A 21524-nucleotide genomic window follows, 5' to 3' on the forward strand; every position below is an offset into this window, starting at 1 on the left:
ATGGTATATTCTGCGATTCAGGTTTCCGATGGGCTATTCTTAAAATGTGTGGTTAAAAATCTAAAAATAACTAAAAAGATCATTAAGAAAATTTGTATTTGTTTGTGCATGTTGCCTATTTATAAGATTAAATATTGAGGCTAAAAATATTTGTCCTTGGGTGAGGGTTTTCAAAGAACTCCTAGTTTGGGTCACAAAGGACAGGAGGTTAGATTGAAAGCAACTTCATTATGGGATACAACTGAATCAGGACAAGCAAACCGTAGTAGGGCAAAACTATTGTATTTTCTTTGATGAATTGTACATATCAGAAAAATTATTTACTTGAAACAATCACATAAGAAACACTGTTATCGTATATATTCATTTTTTGACATTTTTAGTATAACTTGCTAGAAAGTTATTTATAATTTTTCCTTACACATTTTAACCACTTACAAAATTTAGAAAAGCATCTCCTTTAATTTTACTGTTATTGTAATATCACCATATCTAATAGCTTAATAACATTTCATAAGCAGTTTGATAGCAGCTTTTTAAGGTTATGTCATTACCTCATGTCAATATGTAAGAACTTAAATGAAATATTAATCCCTTTGAACTTCCCTTTGTATCTTTTATTATAAAAAGTATAGCTTTTCCTTTCTGTTGAACTGTGCTTTCATTCAAAACTTACCCACAATTGTTCTCATTTCTTTAATAATGTATGGTATTCTTTAATAGCCATTGTATTTGATCACTGACTAGGGGGAATCTTAAGTCTTTTATGTATTTAAAATCTGTGTAATGATTTATAAGATTACGTAGTCCAGGCATTTTTTCCCCCTAGTAAATGACTAGGTTTAATGGCTTTCAGTATAAAGTTGGATATCATTCTTATCAAACATTAGAATTGCAACAGTGTAATAGAAACGTTAGAGTTTCCTTTCTGAGGGGGAAGCACTTCCCATTTAGAGATTTTTTTTCACTTCAGATGAGTCTCTAAAGCAACTTTACATAGGGAGAGTTGAACTTGTACAGACACTCAGCATTCTATACCATTCGGACTTAAACATTATTACTGGCTAATCTGCGTGTATGGTTGAAATTGGAACAATAACTACTTCAGTTATTCCTGTCTAAACTAATCATGTTAGAAAAAAATTATTCATACTGACTATTGGATATAGAAACTCGATTCCTCCACTAGTGGTATGAACTTGTATAATTAACTATTTTTAGTTAGGACTAGTGGTTAGGATAAAGCTTTGCAGTAAGAGAGAAAGCCATGCTCAGTATTTAGCTTTGCAATTTTCTAGCTGCAAGTATCTTTGGGCATGTTATTTCATCTTTCTGCAGCTCAGTCTTCTCACCTGTAAGATGGGGCTCTTAATAGAGTATATGAAATACAATATGTATAAATCATTCATTAGAGTGTCTAGCAGATAGCAAGCACTCAATCAACAGTCGATGGCTATTGTTGTGATGGGTGAAATGAAGACGCCAAGCTGGATGGTTGTTTGCAAAGGACCCTGAGTTTCTGTCAGTCAAGCATCCATGAGTCTACCATTCATGACACTGAGGTCAGGAAAAGAGATGAGGTTATGAGAATGATCATAATGCTAAGGATTTATTAAATGCAATCAGTATCTTTTCTCATTGGGTTGTTTTATGTGTAATATTCCGTTTGATTCACATAGCTCTTTGTAAGAGATAACGCAGGTTTAGGAGAAATGACATATTATGATTTAGAAATTATCCATTTCAATCTACATATTAATTTTAAAACTTATATTTCTAAAAATGTCATTAGATGTTACATCTGTTTTACTGGAGAAACTGAATCAAACACATTTGGTGTTTTGTTTTGTTTTGTTTTTTTTCTGGTTCAGAGTCCACTGCTGGAGAAATAGAAATGATGTCAATACAAGTTTTAAAAGCAGAGTACTGGTTACTGTCCAAAGCAGAAAAGAACTGTTAACAAATTAATGACTCTAGGCTTTACATTTTTTTCTGTAATAACAAACTGCTATTTTAGCTTAAGTGTGTATAGATTGAAATTTGCTCTCTATTCCAAAGTGTGATTGCATGAATTTTTTAGAAGATATGAGTACTTGAAGCTAATTTTTAGTTCACGGAAAACCAGTAAAGCCTGTAATAAAGACAGACTTTCCGTGAAGAACAAATAAACAGAATTACTTAAAGAGGCATTGGGCAGGAAGCTAATTGATTAACCTAACAATTGATCTCCCTAATTGTAAATATTGACCATTTCATGTTGTTTGAATATAGACGTATAGCAAGCAGTTCTTTTGGGGTGTTTTTTTTTGGTTTTTTGGCGCACCTTGGCATGAGGAAGTTCCCTGGGCCAGGGATCGAACCTAAGCCACAGCAGTGACAACACTGGATCCTTAACCACTAGGCCACCAGGGAACTCCAGCAAGGGCTTCTTTTGAAATATTATTATTTAGAATCAAACGATACCATAATGTTCCTCCTTCCATTTTTTGTTGCTTCTTTGTTTCCTTTCTTATCATCAATTATTAGAAACTGCCAAGCATATAGTTTCTGCTCAATAAAGATTTATAAAGGAATGAGTCAATGAATGGTCAATAAATTATATAATAATTTTACAAGTTTTGTAATACCTAAACTATATTAACTTTTTCTAATATATAAAATATAGTTACCAAGGGGGAATTTTTTGCAACTATCAACACATCTTATATAAAATGATAATTGGAAAGAGTGAAAATAAGATAAAATAATGTGTCCTTTTAGAACATCTAAAGTGTGTCATTTTCTCTTTTTTTCTGCCATGAAACTTTCTTATCTACTATTGTAAAATATACACTGTTGAGAACACTGGTCTAAGCACTCTTCTGGAGATAGCTTCAAACATACTGGCATACCCATGGAGGCATTCACAAATCAAACTGGGTAGACTGTTATTATTTATTATTTGGAAAAGTCTAGAAACCTATGGCTAGTACACATGCCCTGGTTGAATCAGTAAAGTGATTTACAATTATATTCTCTACCCCACATCTAACTCTGAAAGCTTTGATTTTTCTTTCTCATGGGGTCTACTGATCAATCTGCTTAATAGCTTTCAGATTGAGCTTCTCATCCATGTGCAATTCACCAAAGAGTGCACTGCTTTAAAAGAAACCAGACATTCTGAATTATGAGCCCCTTATGACTTTCTGTGTTCTGCCATTTTAATTTTACACATGGGAATACAGGTCCACTATAATATTTTTTAAAGAAACCCAGGGGGCAAACCTATATTTTAGACACATCACATGGGAATGGACAAGAGAAGTTTGTCACAGAAATTATTTCCAAGTGTTTTGAAATGTAATTCAAGTAATTTCTTCTTAGTTTTTCCTAATAGGATTATGTTCTAATAACCCAGTCATTTTCTTTTTTTTAGTGATTTTTATTTTTTCCATTATTGTTGGTTAAGCCAGTCATTTTCAAGGAATGCTTTTCTAAAGCAAAATGTGTAAAATGTAGAATGACTTTGCTTCTGTGAGATTATAGATTGAACCTGAATTTACCTGCAAAATCCTCTGGATTTGAATAGGCCATTTAAATGCTATTAGGTTGGAGTCCATGACAAATTGCTCAGAAAGAATATTTTGAACTTAGTGACTATGTTATGTGTACTTTATTGAAGCAGAAAATGATCACTCTTTTTATTATCAACTAATATTTCATCAGCTTTCATCAGTCCCTATATTCAGATCATCCTAAAATACAGACAGTACATTGATGCTATAAGAAATTTCAAAATATGAATATGTTGAGGTAAAGGCCACATCTTCCACAATGACAAAAAGCCCAACATCCATATCTCCCTATATTGAACTACTGAGATACATGATTACATTTCAGAAGGTTTTAATTGATATCGTGTGCCTCTGTAAATGACAGTCTTTGAAGCTAGGAGTGCTTACATGTTTGATTATCAAGGGTCTGAATAAAGGGTTTTCTCTGTATGTCCACACAAACACTTGCTTTTGTTTAACTCAATGTGTTGGGCAACTTTGACCTGTAGACATGAGGGCCATTTATAGTGTAAATAATGGAAATATGCTTTGCATGTAACAAAGGCTGATATTATTAGGAGGTAAATGTTACAAAAATAATGTGTAGTGTAAATGCATCTTTAACACAACCCAGAGCAGTCTTCTTCGATAAATATACTTTTCTGCATGAAATCATATGTAAAAGCTAACTTGCAGCAGCAACTTTTTTTGGTGACAATTCAATATTTTGTTCTTTTTGTGGGTGTTCTGTTTGTTTGCAGTCAGATGAGCGAGCCTCATAGCGGTTTGACACTCAAATGTGCCAAGTGTGGAGTAGTTTCAACAACAGCTTTGTCAGCCACCACCGCCAGTAACGCCATGTTAGTCCCAATCATTTACATCTTCTTGTTACAAATATTTTACCGTGCATGTGAGAAAATGTTATGATGGGAAAAAAAAAAAAACACATGTTTGCTAATATTAGAACCAAGAGCATCCTTAAATATTTATAATTCGCAACAGCTTTCGTAACTATTGTGGGATTGTCTATTAAAAAAATAAATAAAACTCTTGAATGTTATCTGCTTTGTGGTTTCCAAGTTAATGGTCTTGGTGCCACATACAAGAATGCTTTGTTGAATGGGCGTTCGGTTATCACCTTGGGGATTCAAGCAGCTACGTAATGTTGCTTCTTCTGTGTCCCAACAGGGCGTCCCTTTGGAGCTCCTGTGTGGTGTTACCTCTACTGGCTCTGACATGGATGTCAGCGGTTCTGGCCATGACAGACAAACGCTCCATATTATTCCAAATACTTTTTGCTGTGTTTGATTCATTACAAGGTTTCGTGATAGTCATGGTCCACTGCATTCTTCGGAGAGAGGTGAGAAAAATCACTCTTGCAAGAGAGGAGAATGATGCTTAGAAGAGTCTTTTCCTTGTTAATATGATATTTTCTTTTTAACAACTTGATCTTCAGATTAAAGCTGGTCTATTTTAGAGATAGTTACTTGGGAGTCAAAGCTAAAGGGAAATGTTAAGGCCAAGTTCCAGGGAGCTCCTTGGACTCTGGAAATGACAGGCTAAAACAGATGGGGTGGTGCAAGGGAAAGCACAGCCAGAGGTGCCAAGAGCCAGGGAGAGTAGGTTCAAGAGAAGCTATGATGCAATCATAGGTGTAGATAAGTTGGCATTCCTGTAAAAGGTAATACAATTCTCTTTCTTAAAGCTCTTCCCTAACTTGTGCTTCTCCACGCAGCTTAACCCCATTCTCATAACTTAACTAATTTTGTTTTAGATAGAAAATGTTGAAGATGAATGAACAGTCTTTTATCTCTGTGCTAAAGTGCTATTAAATTACTAAAAATAAATCATTTTCATATGGATGTTTATGCTCAAAAAATACCAAAAATGGACATAGTGGAATGTGATGGCCAGTAATTGTCCCCAGGAACTGTAGATTTATAATCACAGCTAACCACAGCATTTCTCTAGGTCCTGGTGAGGTTTGTTGGCAGCAGTGAGAGAAAGAAGTCATCCTTCATGAGCTGAGACCCTTACCTGCACCACATCCATCCAGATCAATGACACAGTTCAGACTTGAGTTGTTTAGGGATAAAATATTGTTTTCTAACCTGTGCAAAAATTATTCTGAATGCTTGCAAGCACTGCCACAGTGTTTACAAGGTTTATGAGTCATTTTAGCTTTTACTCTGGGGACAGTGGTGACTAAAACACACAGTGACGCAGTGCCACGCTAGTAATTTTGAGAAAATGGTCTTCACTGTCATTTCGCATTATCTAGCTTGTTTGAAAACTTTATTGTGATGTGCACATTGCAAAAAAACATGAGTCTCTGGGTATGGGCCCCCTAGCTTTTATAGTGATGTGTGAAGATAACCAAAGGTTTTTACCTTGTTTACCAGATGAGAACAATATTTCTGAGTTGCTTTAGAATGATACAGATGTCAGCAATAATCTCACATGTGTATTCCAAGAACATCATATGATGAAACTCAGTGAAAAGAGACGAAAGGTGGCTTCACATTATAAGAGGAAGGGGCTATTTCATCATTTAAAAAATCTGATTTAGCTCACAGTTGCCAAAACATCACAATTTTCTACCTAGAATATCAGCATTAAAAATCTTCCAACTGTTGAATTTTTATACCAAAGTTGAGTAAAGTTAAAAGGAAATTGAGCTATGTTCTTCTCCAGCCATATCTTGTGAGCCTTCTGTATTAATATTCTCTCATATGTTTATGGAACAAAATTGTTTGATGTGAGTAGACACATATGTGTTTTTGATTGATGATTAAAGGTGAACAGTGTGGGTATTAAGCAAGATCATGATTTATCTGCATGTGATTTTCAGCAGATATTAATACTTTAGGTGTTAAAGAGGAGAAAAATGCCCCATTTTTAAATGTCTCTCTTTTTTCTTCAGAAATAAGCTCTCTAGAAAGCCTTAGGCTATGATCAAAATATTCAGGTTTTAAAGTGACAGATATTTTGTTAGCTTATTATCAGATTTGTGCTGCTTACATGAAGAAAAATATTTGGCACAAAAATTAAGTTCCATCAGAACTTTTTCATACTTGCTAATTGGACTAATAATTATAAAAAACATGATTCAAGGATAATTAAACTGAATCATATAATAAATGCTTCAGTTAAATATCTATAAATATATTTTCTATATTATTGAAAAATAAGAATATGAATATTGGCCCTGTTATTGTTTCATTTTCAATGTTTAGTTTAAATTGAATAATTTTATAGCTGATAAGCTAATAGCAGAGTGTCATGTCTCACATCCCAACACTGAAATGGAAAATTGCATATTTGGTATTTTTGCATTGACCCGTAAAAATATCCTGTTAACGTTGCTATAAATACACAGAGCCGATTTCAGTCATAGGCAAATCTCTTGCAGAATTCCTCAGGGGAAATTGTTATTGGAAAACCAAAAGAACCTCATTTCAATTTTTCAGATCCCAAAACCACATCATAAGGATTTCTCACTGAGTTCATAGATATTCTTTTTGAGCTTCTAAATGAGTATTGCCTGACACTAGCAATGGGTCTGTCTAATATTACCTGTGATCACACTGCCTCAGCATTAACCACAGTCCAGGAGAATAAAGCTTCTTTCCATAGCCTTGATTCTCCTGTGAACAAACATTTCATAAAAATACACCAAAGCAAATGGACTCAACAGCATCTCGTAAAATATTAGGTAATGACTCAGATTTATGAATCTACTTGATAATTCCATAGGTGATCCTAGGAATGAAGTTTTATCTCTACTGCTTTTTTTAATTTAAAATATTATTTCACAATAATTCAAGATAATTTGTATGGACTTTTTCTTTCTTAAAAATATATAAGCAGTTAAAGAATTTTTCCTTCAATTTAGAGAGACTGAAAACAGATAAATGTATTTCTATTTCTAAGTATTTTATTACATAGTAACATAAATTGGTTGTTTTTAGTCTTTAATGATTCATCCAATATGAATTCAAAAGGCTTTACCCTTATTTACTTTTCCAGTCTTCTGTGAAGTAGGTGGGTGTACACAGGGGAAGAATAGAGCCTTGCAATTTAAAGAAGAAATGGAATATTGTAACTGTGGCATTTGAAATGTGATGTGTATGGGATTTAATTCATTTAAAAAGTGGCTTTGCTTTCAGTGGGTCTGATTTTAAAACCAAAATTAGTTCAAGTCAGGAGGGAAAGAGAAGTGATCATTCTGGTACCATCTCAACTCAATTATTTTCCTCTTTTTATAAAAAGCAAATTGATTATTTGCCTATCAGTTTGTTGTGACCTCTAAAGCTGATATCATAATATTTAAATTTCATAAAATGTATATTCTTGAAGTACAGTTTCTTCTTTTGAAGTTCCTTTCTCTTTTGAATTCCTTCAGCAGATATCATTTACAAAAGAGAAAACATGAAGAGGGAATAATATTTAAAAAAAAAAAATTAAGCCGTTTATCCTAACACATTACTTCCAGCAACAAACCTAGATCTTGGAAGCTAATACGTGTAATATGTAATAAGGCAGAATATAACACAACAAATGTAGTGTCTTTCTTCATGTATCTATCATTTATCTTATTTAATTTTTTTTATAGCTCCATCCAGGGCATATGCAAGTTCCTGGGTCAGGAATTGAATCCCAGCTGCAGGTGGGGCAATGCCTGATCCTTTAACCCACTGCTCCGTGCCAGGGATCAAACCTTCACCTCCGCAGTGACCTGAGTAGCTGTGGTCAGATTCTTAACCCACTCTGCCAAGCAGGAACTCCATATATCCATCATTTCTTGATTAGAACTCATTTGCATTAAGCATATAACGATATATCCACTATTTACTATTCTCCACATTGCTATGGAAATTCTAACTACACAAGAGTTATGAAAGCTTTGAAATAGTTCCTGTTGCTAGGAAACCACTTCCTTGGTGTCTGCACATTCTTCTCATCTTTCCTGTCTCTGGCTGTGCTTGGCTCTAAGACAATCGTACAGCTTGATGTCAGAGGGGGGAAAATAACAAGATTGTGGCACAAAATAAGCTACAATAAAACCCTTTCACTAAAAGGCAGGAAAAAAGGAAAGTGCTTAAATGGATAATTTTGTTGTATCAGTATGTGAAGCTCCTAGGGCTGCTCTGTAGCATCAGTAACAGGGCCAAGCTCCTCTTTTCTCTTTCCTCAGCACTGGCAGGAGGTCTAGGCTGCACCAGATGAGGTCCCAGAAGCTTCATCCAAACCTGGGAAGCAATTTTGTAGCAAATGCTTAAAATAAACATGAACAGTTTTTTCTTTCTTTCTGTTTCTCCCACTTCCCTGTACCTTTTTTTTTTCTGTCAACTTCCCATTTCATTTTATTATCTCCATAAAATATAGATAAAATTATTTACAAGCCATGACAATGACTATATGTAGCAGCCAGGCATCCTCCTTAGCTATCTAAAACAATAATCTCACCCAAATAAACCACTTTTTAAACAAAACGGAAGCCACTCGTGGTGAAGTAACTGAACAGCAATTTGAAAAGAGGTCGTATTGCATATAATAAAGTTCAGGTGGAGAGTTGCATGAATCTCGCAGCTTGATTTACGAGAAACTAGGTAGGACTCATTACTACGGGAGGTACATTGTATAGTCCCCTAAGGAGGGAGGGCAGAGGCTTCAGGGGTCTTTGAATATGAGTGAGTGGGTGGGTGATAGGAGGCTTCAGAACTTAACAGGGTCCTGAGAGGAAAATGGGGTGTAGGATTAAGAAAGTGAAACTTTCAAGTTGAAGAAGATGGAGAGAGGGTTCTGGACCTATAGCTTCCCAGAAATGAAGGCTGTGGTGAGTCGTGGAGAGCAGATTCTCCTCTGAGAACACATGGCACATGTGGAGGCATAAAGCAAGTGATGTCATCCTGGACTCTGGAGGGATTTGATTTTTTTTTTTTAATGGCTGTGACTGTAGCACAAAGAGAAAGATAATATTGACAACCTTAATGCGTGAGGGCACACGCATTAAGTGATGTTTTAGAGCTTTCTCCTTTGGGTGCTCATGGGTATTGGTGAGAGGACACTGTGTATCATGAAGAATAGATTTTAGACAGTGAGTGAGTACCTTGCATAGGCAGGATCAGAGTTCTCATCCATGTTCAGAAGGAAGTTGGATTAAAGGGAGAGGGAGATGGGTTTCTCAGAGCTCCATTTTTGTCAGGCTGAATTAAAGCTACCAAAAGAAATACATTTAAAGATTTTTTGGCCTTTTTTAAAAAAAATAAAACAATGTGTATCTGGAAATGGGAGAATGGATAAAGGTACCACAATAAAGCTGGATTTTAATAGAAACAGAGGGAAGGAAGCACAGAGACTGCCTTGAAATAGGACCATGGGAAAGACGCAAGCAAGGATCATACATAGCCCTCTATACTTTTCTCCAGAAATCACGAGCCTCCCTTTATCCATAGTCATCGTATTTCTTAGGCAGAAAAATATATGTCTTGTCTTTTGTTCCAGATAATGTTTTCCTGATTGGTGCATAATTGCACTTATGTCATTAATATTTCTGACCATCTTAATCTGCCCATGTGGTTCTCCAACCTCATACAGAGTCTTGGGAGCTAAACAAGTGCATGGAATCAGATTAGTAAATGAACAAATTAAGACACAGAAAGTTCATGGCAGAGACTGGCAAACTGGAATGTATGCCAGGTAGCATTCAGCCGTAACTTGCTGTTACTCTAAATTCTGAGTACCTAGTTTCATGCACAGGCAGATCTCACCTCTCTCTCCTCTCAGACTCCAGAGTCCCAATTTGCAATAGTATTAAACTAGCAATGGGAAATTGAATATGTCTAGAATAAAGGTTTAAAATAAATATAAGAAACAAGAGGTCATGAATAAGTTTTTATTTTCTGCCCTGATATGGATGGCATGAGACTAAGATGAATATCTTCTGTGAAGACATGGGTGGAGGTGCCTGCTGTATAACTTCCCTCTCCTTTTCTCTGCTGCATGCTCAAGATATGCTATTACATTTTTTCAGATCACGTAAGTGGTGAAATGTTGTCTATGGCAGCCTATGTGACCCCTAAAACTGATAGAGAAAACATAAAAAGCTACAACAATTTTGAGATAGTGAGAAATCCTTTAGGTATTAGAGAATTTCAATATAAAGCCATTAGGATTGATTTTTGGGACTAAAGTCCTTATTTTTCCTTCAACATACAGCAAATGACAAGCCATTTTTGTTTATTTCCCTTGCTGTCAGAGAGGTCAAATAATATTTTAATAATTTGTAGTCATCCGTGATGCTTATGTCAATTGGTATACTACACATGGAACTGACAACAATCTTATTCATCTAATGATGAAATTATTTGATTTTTAATATGATTAAAAAGCCATTTGTTGGGAATTCTCTTGTGGCACAGCGGGTTAAGGATCTGGCATTGTCACTGCAACGGCTTGGGTCACTGTGACACATATTGGATACCTGGCCAGCAAACTTCCACAAGCCTGCTGGCATGGCCAAACAAAAGAAAAAAAAAGGCATTTGTTCAAATATGAATCAATAGAAACAGTGTAGATATTAGATTCAAGGGAAAAATTAAAAAGAGGACATCTAAGAACCCCCCCCACACACACACACACACACTAACAATCTCAAATGATTACAAAATTGTAACTATTTCTTTTCTTGGCATAAAATGATCCTCTGGAATTGGTAAGTCAAGAAGAGAAACTGGAGGTAAAGCTTGGTGGAAACTGAGAAAGGGGGGGTCTGAAGACAGTTTCCTTATAAAAAAAAGCCCAAACCACTCTGGACAGAACTCCTGAACAGTGCATTCCTTAGCAGTGTACTCAATAAATCTCTTCTAATCTATAAAAAGGAAAAAAAAAATGAAGATTTGGGGTCTGTAGCTAAATCCAGAGCCCTTTCAAACAGTGCAGCTCTCTCCTGGAGCTTCCTCTAAATTGCAGCTTTGCCAAGCATTGCTCCGTGCTCTTCCCCAGAAATCTCTAAATCTGGCACAGACTTTCACAGTGACATTGCCAGCTGTCTTCAGAGCGAGGACCAGGGGAGAAGCTCTCGCGCTGGCTGCTGCAGAGATGAAACACATCCCTGTCCCAGGGGAAGAACAAGAGCAAGGCCTGCCCTGCAGACCTCTTTGAACTCTCGTTCATACAGGAATCAGTCCATGGGAAAAGGGTTGATAGCTTTTTTAGGAGACTTTAAAAAAAGTTTTTATTATACTTGATTTACCATGTTATGTCCATTTCTGCTGTGCGGCAGTGACCCAATTTTACACACACACACACACACACATTCTTTTTCTTACATTCTTCTCCATCATGTTCCATTACAAGTGATTGGATATAGTTCCCTGTGCTATACACCAGGAACTCGTTACTTACCCACTCCAGATGCAGTAGTTTGCCTCTACTAACCCCAAACTCCCAGTCCATCTCACTCCTTCCTCCTCCCCCTTGGCAACTGTGAGTCTGCTCTCCATGTCCATGAGTTTGTTTCTTTTCTATAGATAGGTTCATCTGTGCCATGTATTAGATTCCACATATAAGTGATATCACATGGTATTTCTCTTTCTCTTTCTAATTTCACTTAGTATGAGAGTCTCTAGTTCTATCCATGTTGCTGCAAATGGCATTATTTTGTTCTTTTTTATGGTTGAGTAGTATTCCATTGTGTATATGTACCACATCTTCTTAATCCATTCATCTGTCAATGGACATTTAGGTTGTTTCCATGTCTTAACTATTGTGAATACTGCTGCAATGACTAGAGGGGTGCATGTATCTTTTTCAATGAAAGTTTTGTCTGGATATATGCCCAGGAGTGGGATTGCTGGATCAAACTGTAGTTCTATATTCAGTTTGCTGAGAAACCTCCATACCATTTTCCATAGTGGTTGTACCAATTTACATTTCCACTAACATTGCAGGAGGGTTTCCTTTTCTCCACACCCTCTCCAGCAGGTGTTATTTGTAGACTTATTCATGATAGCCATTCTGATTGGTGTGAGGTGGTACCTAATTGTAGTTTTGATTTGCATTTCTCTAATAATTAGTGATGAACATTTTTTCATGTGCCTATTGGTCATCCCTATGTCTTCTTTGGAGAAATGTCTATTTAGGTCGTTTGCCCATTTTTCAACTGACTTGTTTGTTTATTTGCCGTATTAGTTGTTTTATTTTTGGAAATAAAGCACTTGTAGGTTGTTCAGGATATTTTAAAGCAGCCCCCAGCAAGATATGGTCAAGATAACTTTGGTGGTGCCTGGCAGCATGCTTTCCAAAGACAGCTTGATGCTTGTTGTGGTCACAGCACCTTATTTTTGAAGATGTTTCTTGCCACTCCTTTTTTTATTTCACAAAATGACATCAGGTTTCTTTAAGGTCTCCTAAATATTCCAGGGCTAATTCACATATTTATTCTTTGCCAGTCCTCAGACCCTCTGGCTGGCTGTCAGTTAAGTTGAAATATCCATGGTAGAGTATTAGAAAAAGAGGACATTTTGAAATCTAGATTTTAACTGTGCTGTAATTTGTGTTAAATATGTAATTATTCCGCAAAGTTTGTCTAAAATTATATTTATTGATCTTATATAAGTTTAAAAAGTGATAATATTGGAAGAATTCAGAGGAGTAATGATTTTAGTATCTATAAATACATTTTAGGGAGGTCCCATCATGGCACAGTGGAAATGAATCCCACTAGGAACCATGAGGTTGCAGGTTCGATCCCTGGCCTTGCTCAGTGGGTTAAGGATCTGGCATTGCTGTGAGCTGTGGTGTAGGTCACAGATGTGGCTCGATCTGGTGTTGCTGTGGCTGTGGCGTAGGCTGGCAGCTGTAGCTCTGATTAGACCCCTAGCCTGGAAACCTCCATATGCCATGAGTGTGGCCCTAAAAAGAGAAAAAGATAAAAACAATTAAAATTTTTGAAAAAAATTAAAAAATAAAAATACATTTTAAATTAAATTGCTACCTAAAATAAGTGACTTGTTCTCCACAAATAATAAGGCAGCTTAAAGAGCTTAAATAGTAAATATTTTAATCCTCTAACAATTATTTTTCTTCAATCTTAGTCACAAGACCCCAAGACTATTATCCAGTGTTGTAAAATGAGTGTTGACACAGAAAATTTTAATTTTGTATGGAATATTCAGATCTAGATTCTATCTCTTGCTTATTTTTATGCTTTCTCCTTGTTTGGAATCAAGGTCCTTGTAGACTTACTTTTTTAAAACTTCTAGTTGTTCTCTGTAAGTGCAATTCACGTTGGTTCACCTAAGATAAAAGTCTCTTTGTTTGCCTGATGGAAAATCCTTCTAATTATCAAAGTGTTCCCAAATGCAGTTGAATTTTCCAGGTTCTGTCCTGCTCAAAAACAGTTTTCTTTGATAATAAAATCTAATCATTCTTCCCTATCAGTGTTGGATAAATATTTAAAGCTAATTCGTCTTTGGAGCTCCGGTGTGGCTCAGTGGAAACAAATCTGACTAGTATCCATGAGGACTCAGGTTAGATCCCTAGCCTCACTCAGTGGATTAAGGACCTGGTGTTGCCTTGAGCTGTGGTATAGATTGCAGATCAATGCGGCTTGGATCCCACATTACTGTGGCTGTGGTGTAGGCCAGCAGCTACAGCTCTGATTCAACCCCGAGCCTGGGAACTTCCATATGCTGCATGTGCAGCCCTAAAAAGACAAATAAATAAATAAATAAATAATAATAATAATAATAATAATAAAATAAAGCTAATTCATCTAGATTGCTTGAATGCATTTTTAAGATTTTTTAAAAATATCAAACAGAGCGCTTAGGATCAAGTGGAATTTCTCCTGCAAATATTTCTAAAGTAGAAGGAACAGAGAAGTTTCAGAGAATCCAGCACTTAAATTGTGATAATTGTATGACCGTTAAAATGACCTTGAATTTACTAGAGAATTTTTATGCTATTCTGTTTTATATTTCTTGTGAACAGCATTGACTTACTCATGAAGCTGACATCATTCTCCAGATAGAAATGCACTTAATCCATTGTCATCTTTGGGACTTTGGTTGTGTGTATGTGTGTGTGTGTGTGTTATTAAAAAAAAGATTTCATTTGTATCTCCTTCAAGCAATCAGGTAGTGGATTTTTTTTTTTTTTCCACCACACTAGTGGCATTGGGAAGTTCCTGACCCAGGGATCAAATCTGAGTCACAGTTGTGACCCACACCACAGCCGCAGCAATACCAGATTCCTAAACTACTGTGCAGGGCCTGGGATACAACCCATGCCTCGTCAATGACTGGAGCCACTGCAGAGATGATGCTGGATCCTTAACCCACTGCACCATAGCAGAAACTCCCAGCTAGTAGAAAAGTTGCTTTTCTATATTTCATTGTCAGACAAAAATATCCTTGACATGGAAGTTCTCTTATGGTGCAGCAGGTTAAGGATCTGGTGTTGTCACTGCAGCAGCTTGGGTCACTGCTGTGGTATAGGTTCAGTTCCTGGCCTGGGAACTTCTACATGCCATGGAGGTACCCCCCCTCAAAAAAAAAAAAAAAAAAAAAAAAATCCGGAGTTCCCTTTGTGGCTTAGTGGTTAACGAATCCAACTAGGAACCATGAGGTTGTGGATTCGATCCCTGGCCTTGCTCAGTGGGTTAAGGATCTGGCATTGCTGTGAGCTGTGGTGTAGGTCACAGACGCGGCTTGGATCTGGTGTTGCTGTGGCTCTGGCGTAGGCCAGCGGCTACAGCTCCGATTAGACCCCTAGCCTGGGAACCACCATATGCCACAGGAGCGGCCCTAGAAAAAGGCAAAAAGACAAAAAGAAAAAAAAAAAAAATCCATGATAGCTGCACTCCTGAGGTCTGAAAGTAGACTGACTGGTGAGGAAGAGTAATGTTTTGTTTTACCGAGTGCCACCTTCCATATTTTATGTATGCTGGTATTTAGAGGAAGACTTGAAAAAAAAATCATGTGACAAGCTCCTGGAAAGATTTCTAACATATTATTTATCTTCATTTATAAAATTGTGCTTCTTTAACAGTTGCCTGGGGGCACAAACAGAACATTAGCAAGTACCTATTTTTCTGACATTAGTCCTTAGGATTTTTATTCTAAAAACAGATATACTTTCTTAGTATTTCCCCTCAAATGCAGATTTCTCTGTAACAGAAACAGAGATCATCTCACCTAGTATGTAATGATTTTTTGATTATTAATTGTGTCACTTTATGACCTACAGCTATGACTTCTTAATCTAAAAAGGAAGAGAATAGAAGGATTTGCTTCCAAAGAGTCTCATTTGTCCATGTCCTGTCCCCTTCAAGGGAGAAGCTGGATGATTTAGTTCCAAATATGTATCAAGAAAAGATGTTCAAACTCAGTTTCATTGAACCTGAACTTTTACTGCTGTGTTTGAAAAAGGAAATAAGAAATTACCTTGCACTGTTGTGTTAGACAACTCCTTGTTCTTTTTTTCCAGGAAATTCCATATTTAGAAATATTAGAATATACACACTACTATACATAAAATAGATAAACAATAACTCTATTCAATATCTTGTAGTAACCTATAAAGGGAAAAGTATCTGAAAAAGAATATATACATATGTATAACTGAATCACTTTGCTCTATACTTGAAACTAACATAGTGTAAATTAACTATACTTCAATTTTAAAAAATAGCTTAAAAAAAAAATAGAAAGAAAGAATGCCAGAGTCTGAAAATGGAATAAAGGTCAGAGGATATGGAGCCTATCCTTTGCTCTTTTAATTCAGTCATAGCGGTCACATCATTAGTGTCAGAACCTGAGGGGAGAAATCCAGGTGGATGAACTGCAGCCAGGACTCTGTGGTGGTGACCAAACTCCATGTGACTTTCCAGATCTTGCAGTTTGGGGAAAAGGCTGCTAACAATTTATGAAATGTATGAGAGGGGCTGAAAACAAATTAATAGGCTCAGGTTTTTTTATAGCAAATACCTAAACTAAGCCACATCTCATAACCAAACAGCAATGGGCTATTTCATATCAGTACTTTTCAAAACTAGAGACATCTTGTGTTTCCCTTGCTGGTCTCTGCAGTGGTGCTTCAGTAACATGGGGGGGAGGGGAATGTCACATCAGCTCTGCTTTGTTTTATTGAATTAACAATAAAATAGAATATAATAAACAAGCAGGGGAATATCAGTAATGTGAGATATTAGTTAAATGACCTCACTGTTGACTGGGATCTACAATGCAGCTTGTTAGGGGTCAAATGAGCCAGGGGTGGTGGAGGCACAGGCTGACCTGGAGGCACCACAAGGTCAGGGTAGCTGTCAGTTGTCTGTGTTTGTTATTCATCTATTCAGGTCAGGTCTATCCACATGTTATTTAACGAAGGATTTAATATTCTTAGAAGTTCCTTGAGATATGTTAGTTCTTTGTCCTGAATCCAATTGTGAATGGACATTAAGGAAGTTTGGCTTTGCTGAGTGATCTCCCCCCGCCCCCGCCAGAAAATCAACCAGAAACAGAGTCGTTTTTGTTGTATTTTTGTTTCATTGTATGTGATTTTTTTTTCACATCAGGTCACAAAGTACTTGAAGGGAGAAAAGTAAGGATCTCTCCATAAGGCCTCCTGTAAGACATAAAAGGATAACCCCAAATCAATTTCGGTCGAAAGATCGTTGCATAATCTCATTTTTCACAATGTTTAAAGCTTTTATAAAGATTATGCCCCATGTACCGAACAGTAAATCCCCCTTGAAAGACATGCACATTGTTTGTAGCAGTGGAAATAAACCTGCCCTCTGGCTAGAATTATTAGTATTCACAACCATAGAATTATTAGACACAGCCAAGGGGACAGCTGAGGAGTTCCCAGTACCTCCCTCCATAGATGATGGAAGTGATGGATTCCCTTGTCATGGAGCAAAGTCCAGGTACACCTGTGTTTATAGGACAAAGTAAACAAAATGGATACTAGATAAAATCAATGATAAGTTTTTTCAATTGCCAATACAGACAGTATCTTGCCATTACCAAGAGAGAAGAAAATGAACGTTTGTCCTTTGCTTCACAGGTTCAGGATGCATTTAGATGCCGATTAAGAAACTGCCAGGACCCAATCAATGCTGATTCTTCAAGTTCTTTTCCTAATGGGCATGCTCAAATCATGGTGAGCTTTTACTTCCCCTCTGAGTTTTGGTTCAATCATGATTTCTCAAGGGAATGAATAAATATTCTTATTAGTAAAATAGTATCAAAATTCCATTTTCAGTGACTTTGGCAGTAGTCTGGTAATAAACTTTGGGCTGTGATACTAGATGGTTTCTGACTGAATCGGTTAGGAGTCCTGGATCTGTTATGGGTCCCCTGGGGTGTTGACTGCGGAGTTTCTGGGCCACACCAGAGGGTATGTTCTTTCTCACACAGAATCAGGGATAACACTGTGTCCATAGCATCATGTCTGTTTACAGGTCAGAATGCTGTGGTCCTGCATGGCTGGCCTTAAAGGGAGACCAGCAGTGGTTCTCGCCTTCCTTGCCTATCAGACTCCTCAGAGGAGCCGCACTCCACACCTAGGAAGCTGGGATCCCTGGGGTGTGGGACGCTGGCATTGGTGGTTCCAGTGAGCAGCCCAAGATGGGAACTACTGCCCTAAAGAATGAGCAGTAGATGTGCTTCCAGTAGAAGATCAACTCTTCTACATGTGCTGTTGCTGGGATAAGGGGTACTTTAGACATTGCCACTCCCATATATTTTAGAAATGAAGTAAGGTTTAAAGTGTCATAAACATTACAACTTAAATAGAGTTTCTTAATAATATACTTGATTTATTAATGTTTTCAGATTAGACAACAGAAAAAATATTCTAAATGATATGCTGGTAAGACAGTAGAAGGAATAATTCTGTATTAAAAACAAAGATAAACACTGATATCATGAATTTAAATATTAAGATGGGCTAATTTCACTCATTGTAATTAGTTAAAAATAAACTAATTTGTTTAGAATAAAAGTTTTGGGAAAATATGAAGATGATAGCAGGTTTTAGGCTGGAATAGTACTGTTTAATCTTCAATTTTAATTCCTAAGCCTTTTGTCACATTGGCATGAAAAATGAATCATCAGAAGAGCCTAGTTTTACTATTAAGGGTTTGACAAAGCTGCATTATAAGACCTTACATGACAAACAATATATTCAATGTGAATGCTTAAAAATATAAGTACCTAAGACTTTTTTTTTTAAGTATCTGCATAGTATTTCACATTCTACTCATTTTGTTGTGGTTTAAGGAATTGCCTTAATCTTCTGTTCTATCTGGTGTGAGTCTCTTGACAGAAGAAAGTGGTATGCTATTGCCTTTTTAAAGTCATGTGCCATGTTTCCATTTATTTTATCTTAAATGTAGTCTCTAGGAAATACTCTTGAAAACAATTTGATTACTCTTTAAGAAACATACTCTGCACAAAAAAAATATCCTAGTATTGGCTAGTCAGATATTTGTGTTTGTTTGTTTTGCTTTTTAGAGCCGCACCCGAGGCATTTGGAAATTCCTAGGCTAGAGGTCGAATCCAAACTGCATCTGAGACCTATACCACAGCTCACGGCCAAGCAGGATCCTTAACCCACTGAATGAGGCCAGGGATCGAACCTGCATCCTCATGGATACTAGTTGAGTTTGTAACCTGCTGAGCTGCAGCAGGAACTCCTCTAGTCAGATATTCATTAACTTCAGATAATTTGGTCAGTAAAAGTCACTTGAAGTCTTCATTAAATGATGATTCTATGTCATTATTTTTTGTTACAGACAGACTTTGAAAAAGATGTAGACATTGCTTGTCGATCAGGTAAGGATATTTAAATTTTGAAAATACCATTAGACATTACATAATTTTATGGATATGATTTTATTTCATACAAACAAAGATTATGGAATTAATATTCAGTACCAATATTTACTTTATAGTTTACAATATAGTTATAAAATTATCTCCGCGTCCTCAATACAATAAAATAGGTTCCCATAACTAGCCTTTAAATTGCCTTGCTATAAATTTTGGGTTAATTTTTGCACACAGTTAAGGATTAAAAATATTCTTCCCTGAATTTGGAGATATTGTAAGGTCTTTTATTTGGAATATTACTAAATCTATTAATTTAACTTCCTTTATCCCTGAATATTTTCATGTAGATTATTCCTGGCAACCACAATGCATTACCTATCATTTTAAAAGTCTGGAAACAACTTTTTTAAACTGAATTATCCTACTTTTTTAATATAATAGTTAAGTATAAAAAGTTACTTAATAAAAAAATATGTGAGGTAGATTAACATCTTTAATGTCTAAAAAGAAAGAGACCTAATGTAATAATTAAATACAGTATCTCTAAAGATAGAAGATATTACATGAAGGATGTATGTCTTGAAATAACTTGAAGGCTTCTCTTCTTTGTAATAGGGAAAAACACTCAGAATCTTCTATTTCTCAACCTTTGCTTTAATCTGTAATAATTAGGATGATATTTGAAATTTGGAAAATAATGGGTAAAATTGAATATACCTAAAACTTTTTATAAGGAGATAATAAACCATATACTTTTTTTTCCCTGCTTTTTAGGGCTGCACCCACGGCATATGGATGTTCCCAGGCTATGGTTTGAATCAGAGCTACAACTGCCAGCCTACACCACAGTCACAGCAATGCTAGATCTGAGCCTCATCTGCAACCTACATCACAGCTCACAGCAACCCTGGATCCTTAACCCACTGAGCAAAGCCAGGGACCAAACCTACAACCTCATGGTTCCTAATCGGATTCATTTCTGCTGCGCCATGACAAGAACTCCTAAACCATATACTTAGATTATCCATACCTAATGAAATGTTTAATGACAATGGATTTGCTTTGTTGACAGGGCGGCGTTGGGGGTCTATGTTGAACCAACTTGCACATAGTACTCTTCTGTGTGCTTTCAACACCACTATTAACAAGATGCTCCTTCAGAATTCTGTTCTCTCATCCCTCAAAACCAGCAGCTGTTCACAACTAAGCAAGCTTCAAGTCATTCTGTCTCTGTTAGACATAAAATATGGTTTTCTTCTTTATCTGGAGGCAAAAAAGAGAAAAAACTAAAACATATTTTATTAAAGAATTCTAAAGTTTTCAATTTTTTTTTTGCTTTGCTTTATGTTTTCATTTGTTCTCTTCATGTTATCATGCATTTAAAACTTTTCTAAGTCATTATTTTGCAGATTTAAAATGGAATGGTGGTCTTAGAGGCTCATACATTTCTGCTTAAAGACAGTTGGCAATTATAATACCCCCTCAAGGGTATTATAAATATGGATTGATCGTGTAAAAAAAAAATGCCTTGCTTTTCCTACACAGAACTGAAGATGATAAATCCTTTTGAGCCCTGTATCTACCTTGACCATGTGGACTTCATAAATACTTGTTAGTTTTCAACACGCATAATTTTTTTAAAGATTTTTGATGCAGTGGAATGAAATTCTCATTATTACCTCTTTCAAAAAGTATTTTGGAGTTCCCATCGTGGCTCAGTGATTAACAAATCCGACTAGGAACCATGAGGTTGCGGGTTCGATCCCTGGCCTTGCTCAGTGGGTTAAGGATCTGGCATTGCCGTGAGCTGTGGTGTAAGTTACAGAGGCGGCTTGGATCTGGCGTTGCTGTGGCTCTGGTGAAGGTCAGCGGCTACAGATCCGATCGGACCCCTGGTCTGGGAACCACCATATGCCACAGGAGCGGCCCTAGAAAAGGCAAAAAGACCAAAAAAAAAAAAAAAGTATTTTAATGACTAGAACTTGTAGAATATTTTAGGGGATAACCTTTTAGGAAAAAGTCAAATTCTTGTGAATATATCCATAATTTTATTTATCCCTTTTCAGTAGACTGATGGAGAAAATTCCTCTGGAAATCTGCCTTTCCCCTAAAAAGTTAGGCAGAGTTATTTAAGGATAGGACA

General features: G+C 36.3%; 1 protein-coding gene across 25 annotated transcripts in view; it reads left to right on the forward strand.

Annotated features, from left to right (window-relative positions):
* ADGRB3 (adhesion G protein-coupled receptor B3) overlaps positions 1-21524 on the forward strand; it is a 732591-nt gene that overhangs the window by 680161 nt on the left and 30906 nt on the right. For 18 of the 25 annotated variants that reach the window (XM_021072833.2, XM_021072841.2, XM_084958626.1 and 15 more), the window contains 4 exons: positions 4295-4393; positions 4722-4893; positions 17613-17708; positions 19345-19384. In XM_021072833.2, coding sequence (XP_020928492.1) covers positions 4295-4393; positions 4722-4893; positions 17613-17708; positions 19345-19384 — 407 coding nt within the window. The remainder of the gene's footprint in view (positions 1-4294; positions 4394-4721; positions 4894-17612; positions 17709-19344; positions 19385-21524) is intronic. The other 7 variants (XM_021072856.2, XM_021072864.2, XM_084958656.1 and 4 more) reach the window with 1 other exon arrangement.

The sequence above is a fragment of the Sus scrofa genome, chromosome 1, assembly GCF_054392235.1.
Source record: "Sus scrofa isolate SSC_HxYL_T2T_F1_AM1 chromosome 1, Sscrofa_HxYL_maternal_Yorkshire_Landrace_v2.0, whole genome shotgun sequence".
In the NCBI taxonomy this organism is placed as follows: Eukaryota; Metazoa; Chordata; class Mammalia; order Artiodactyla; family Suidae; genus Sus; species Sus scrofa.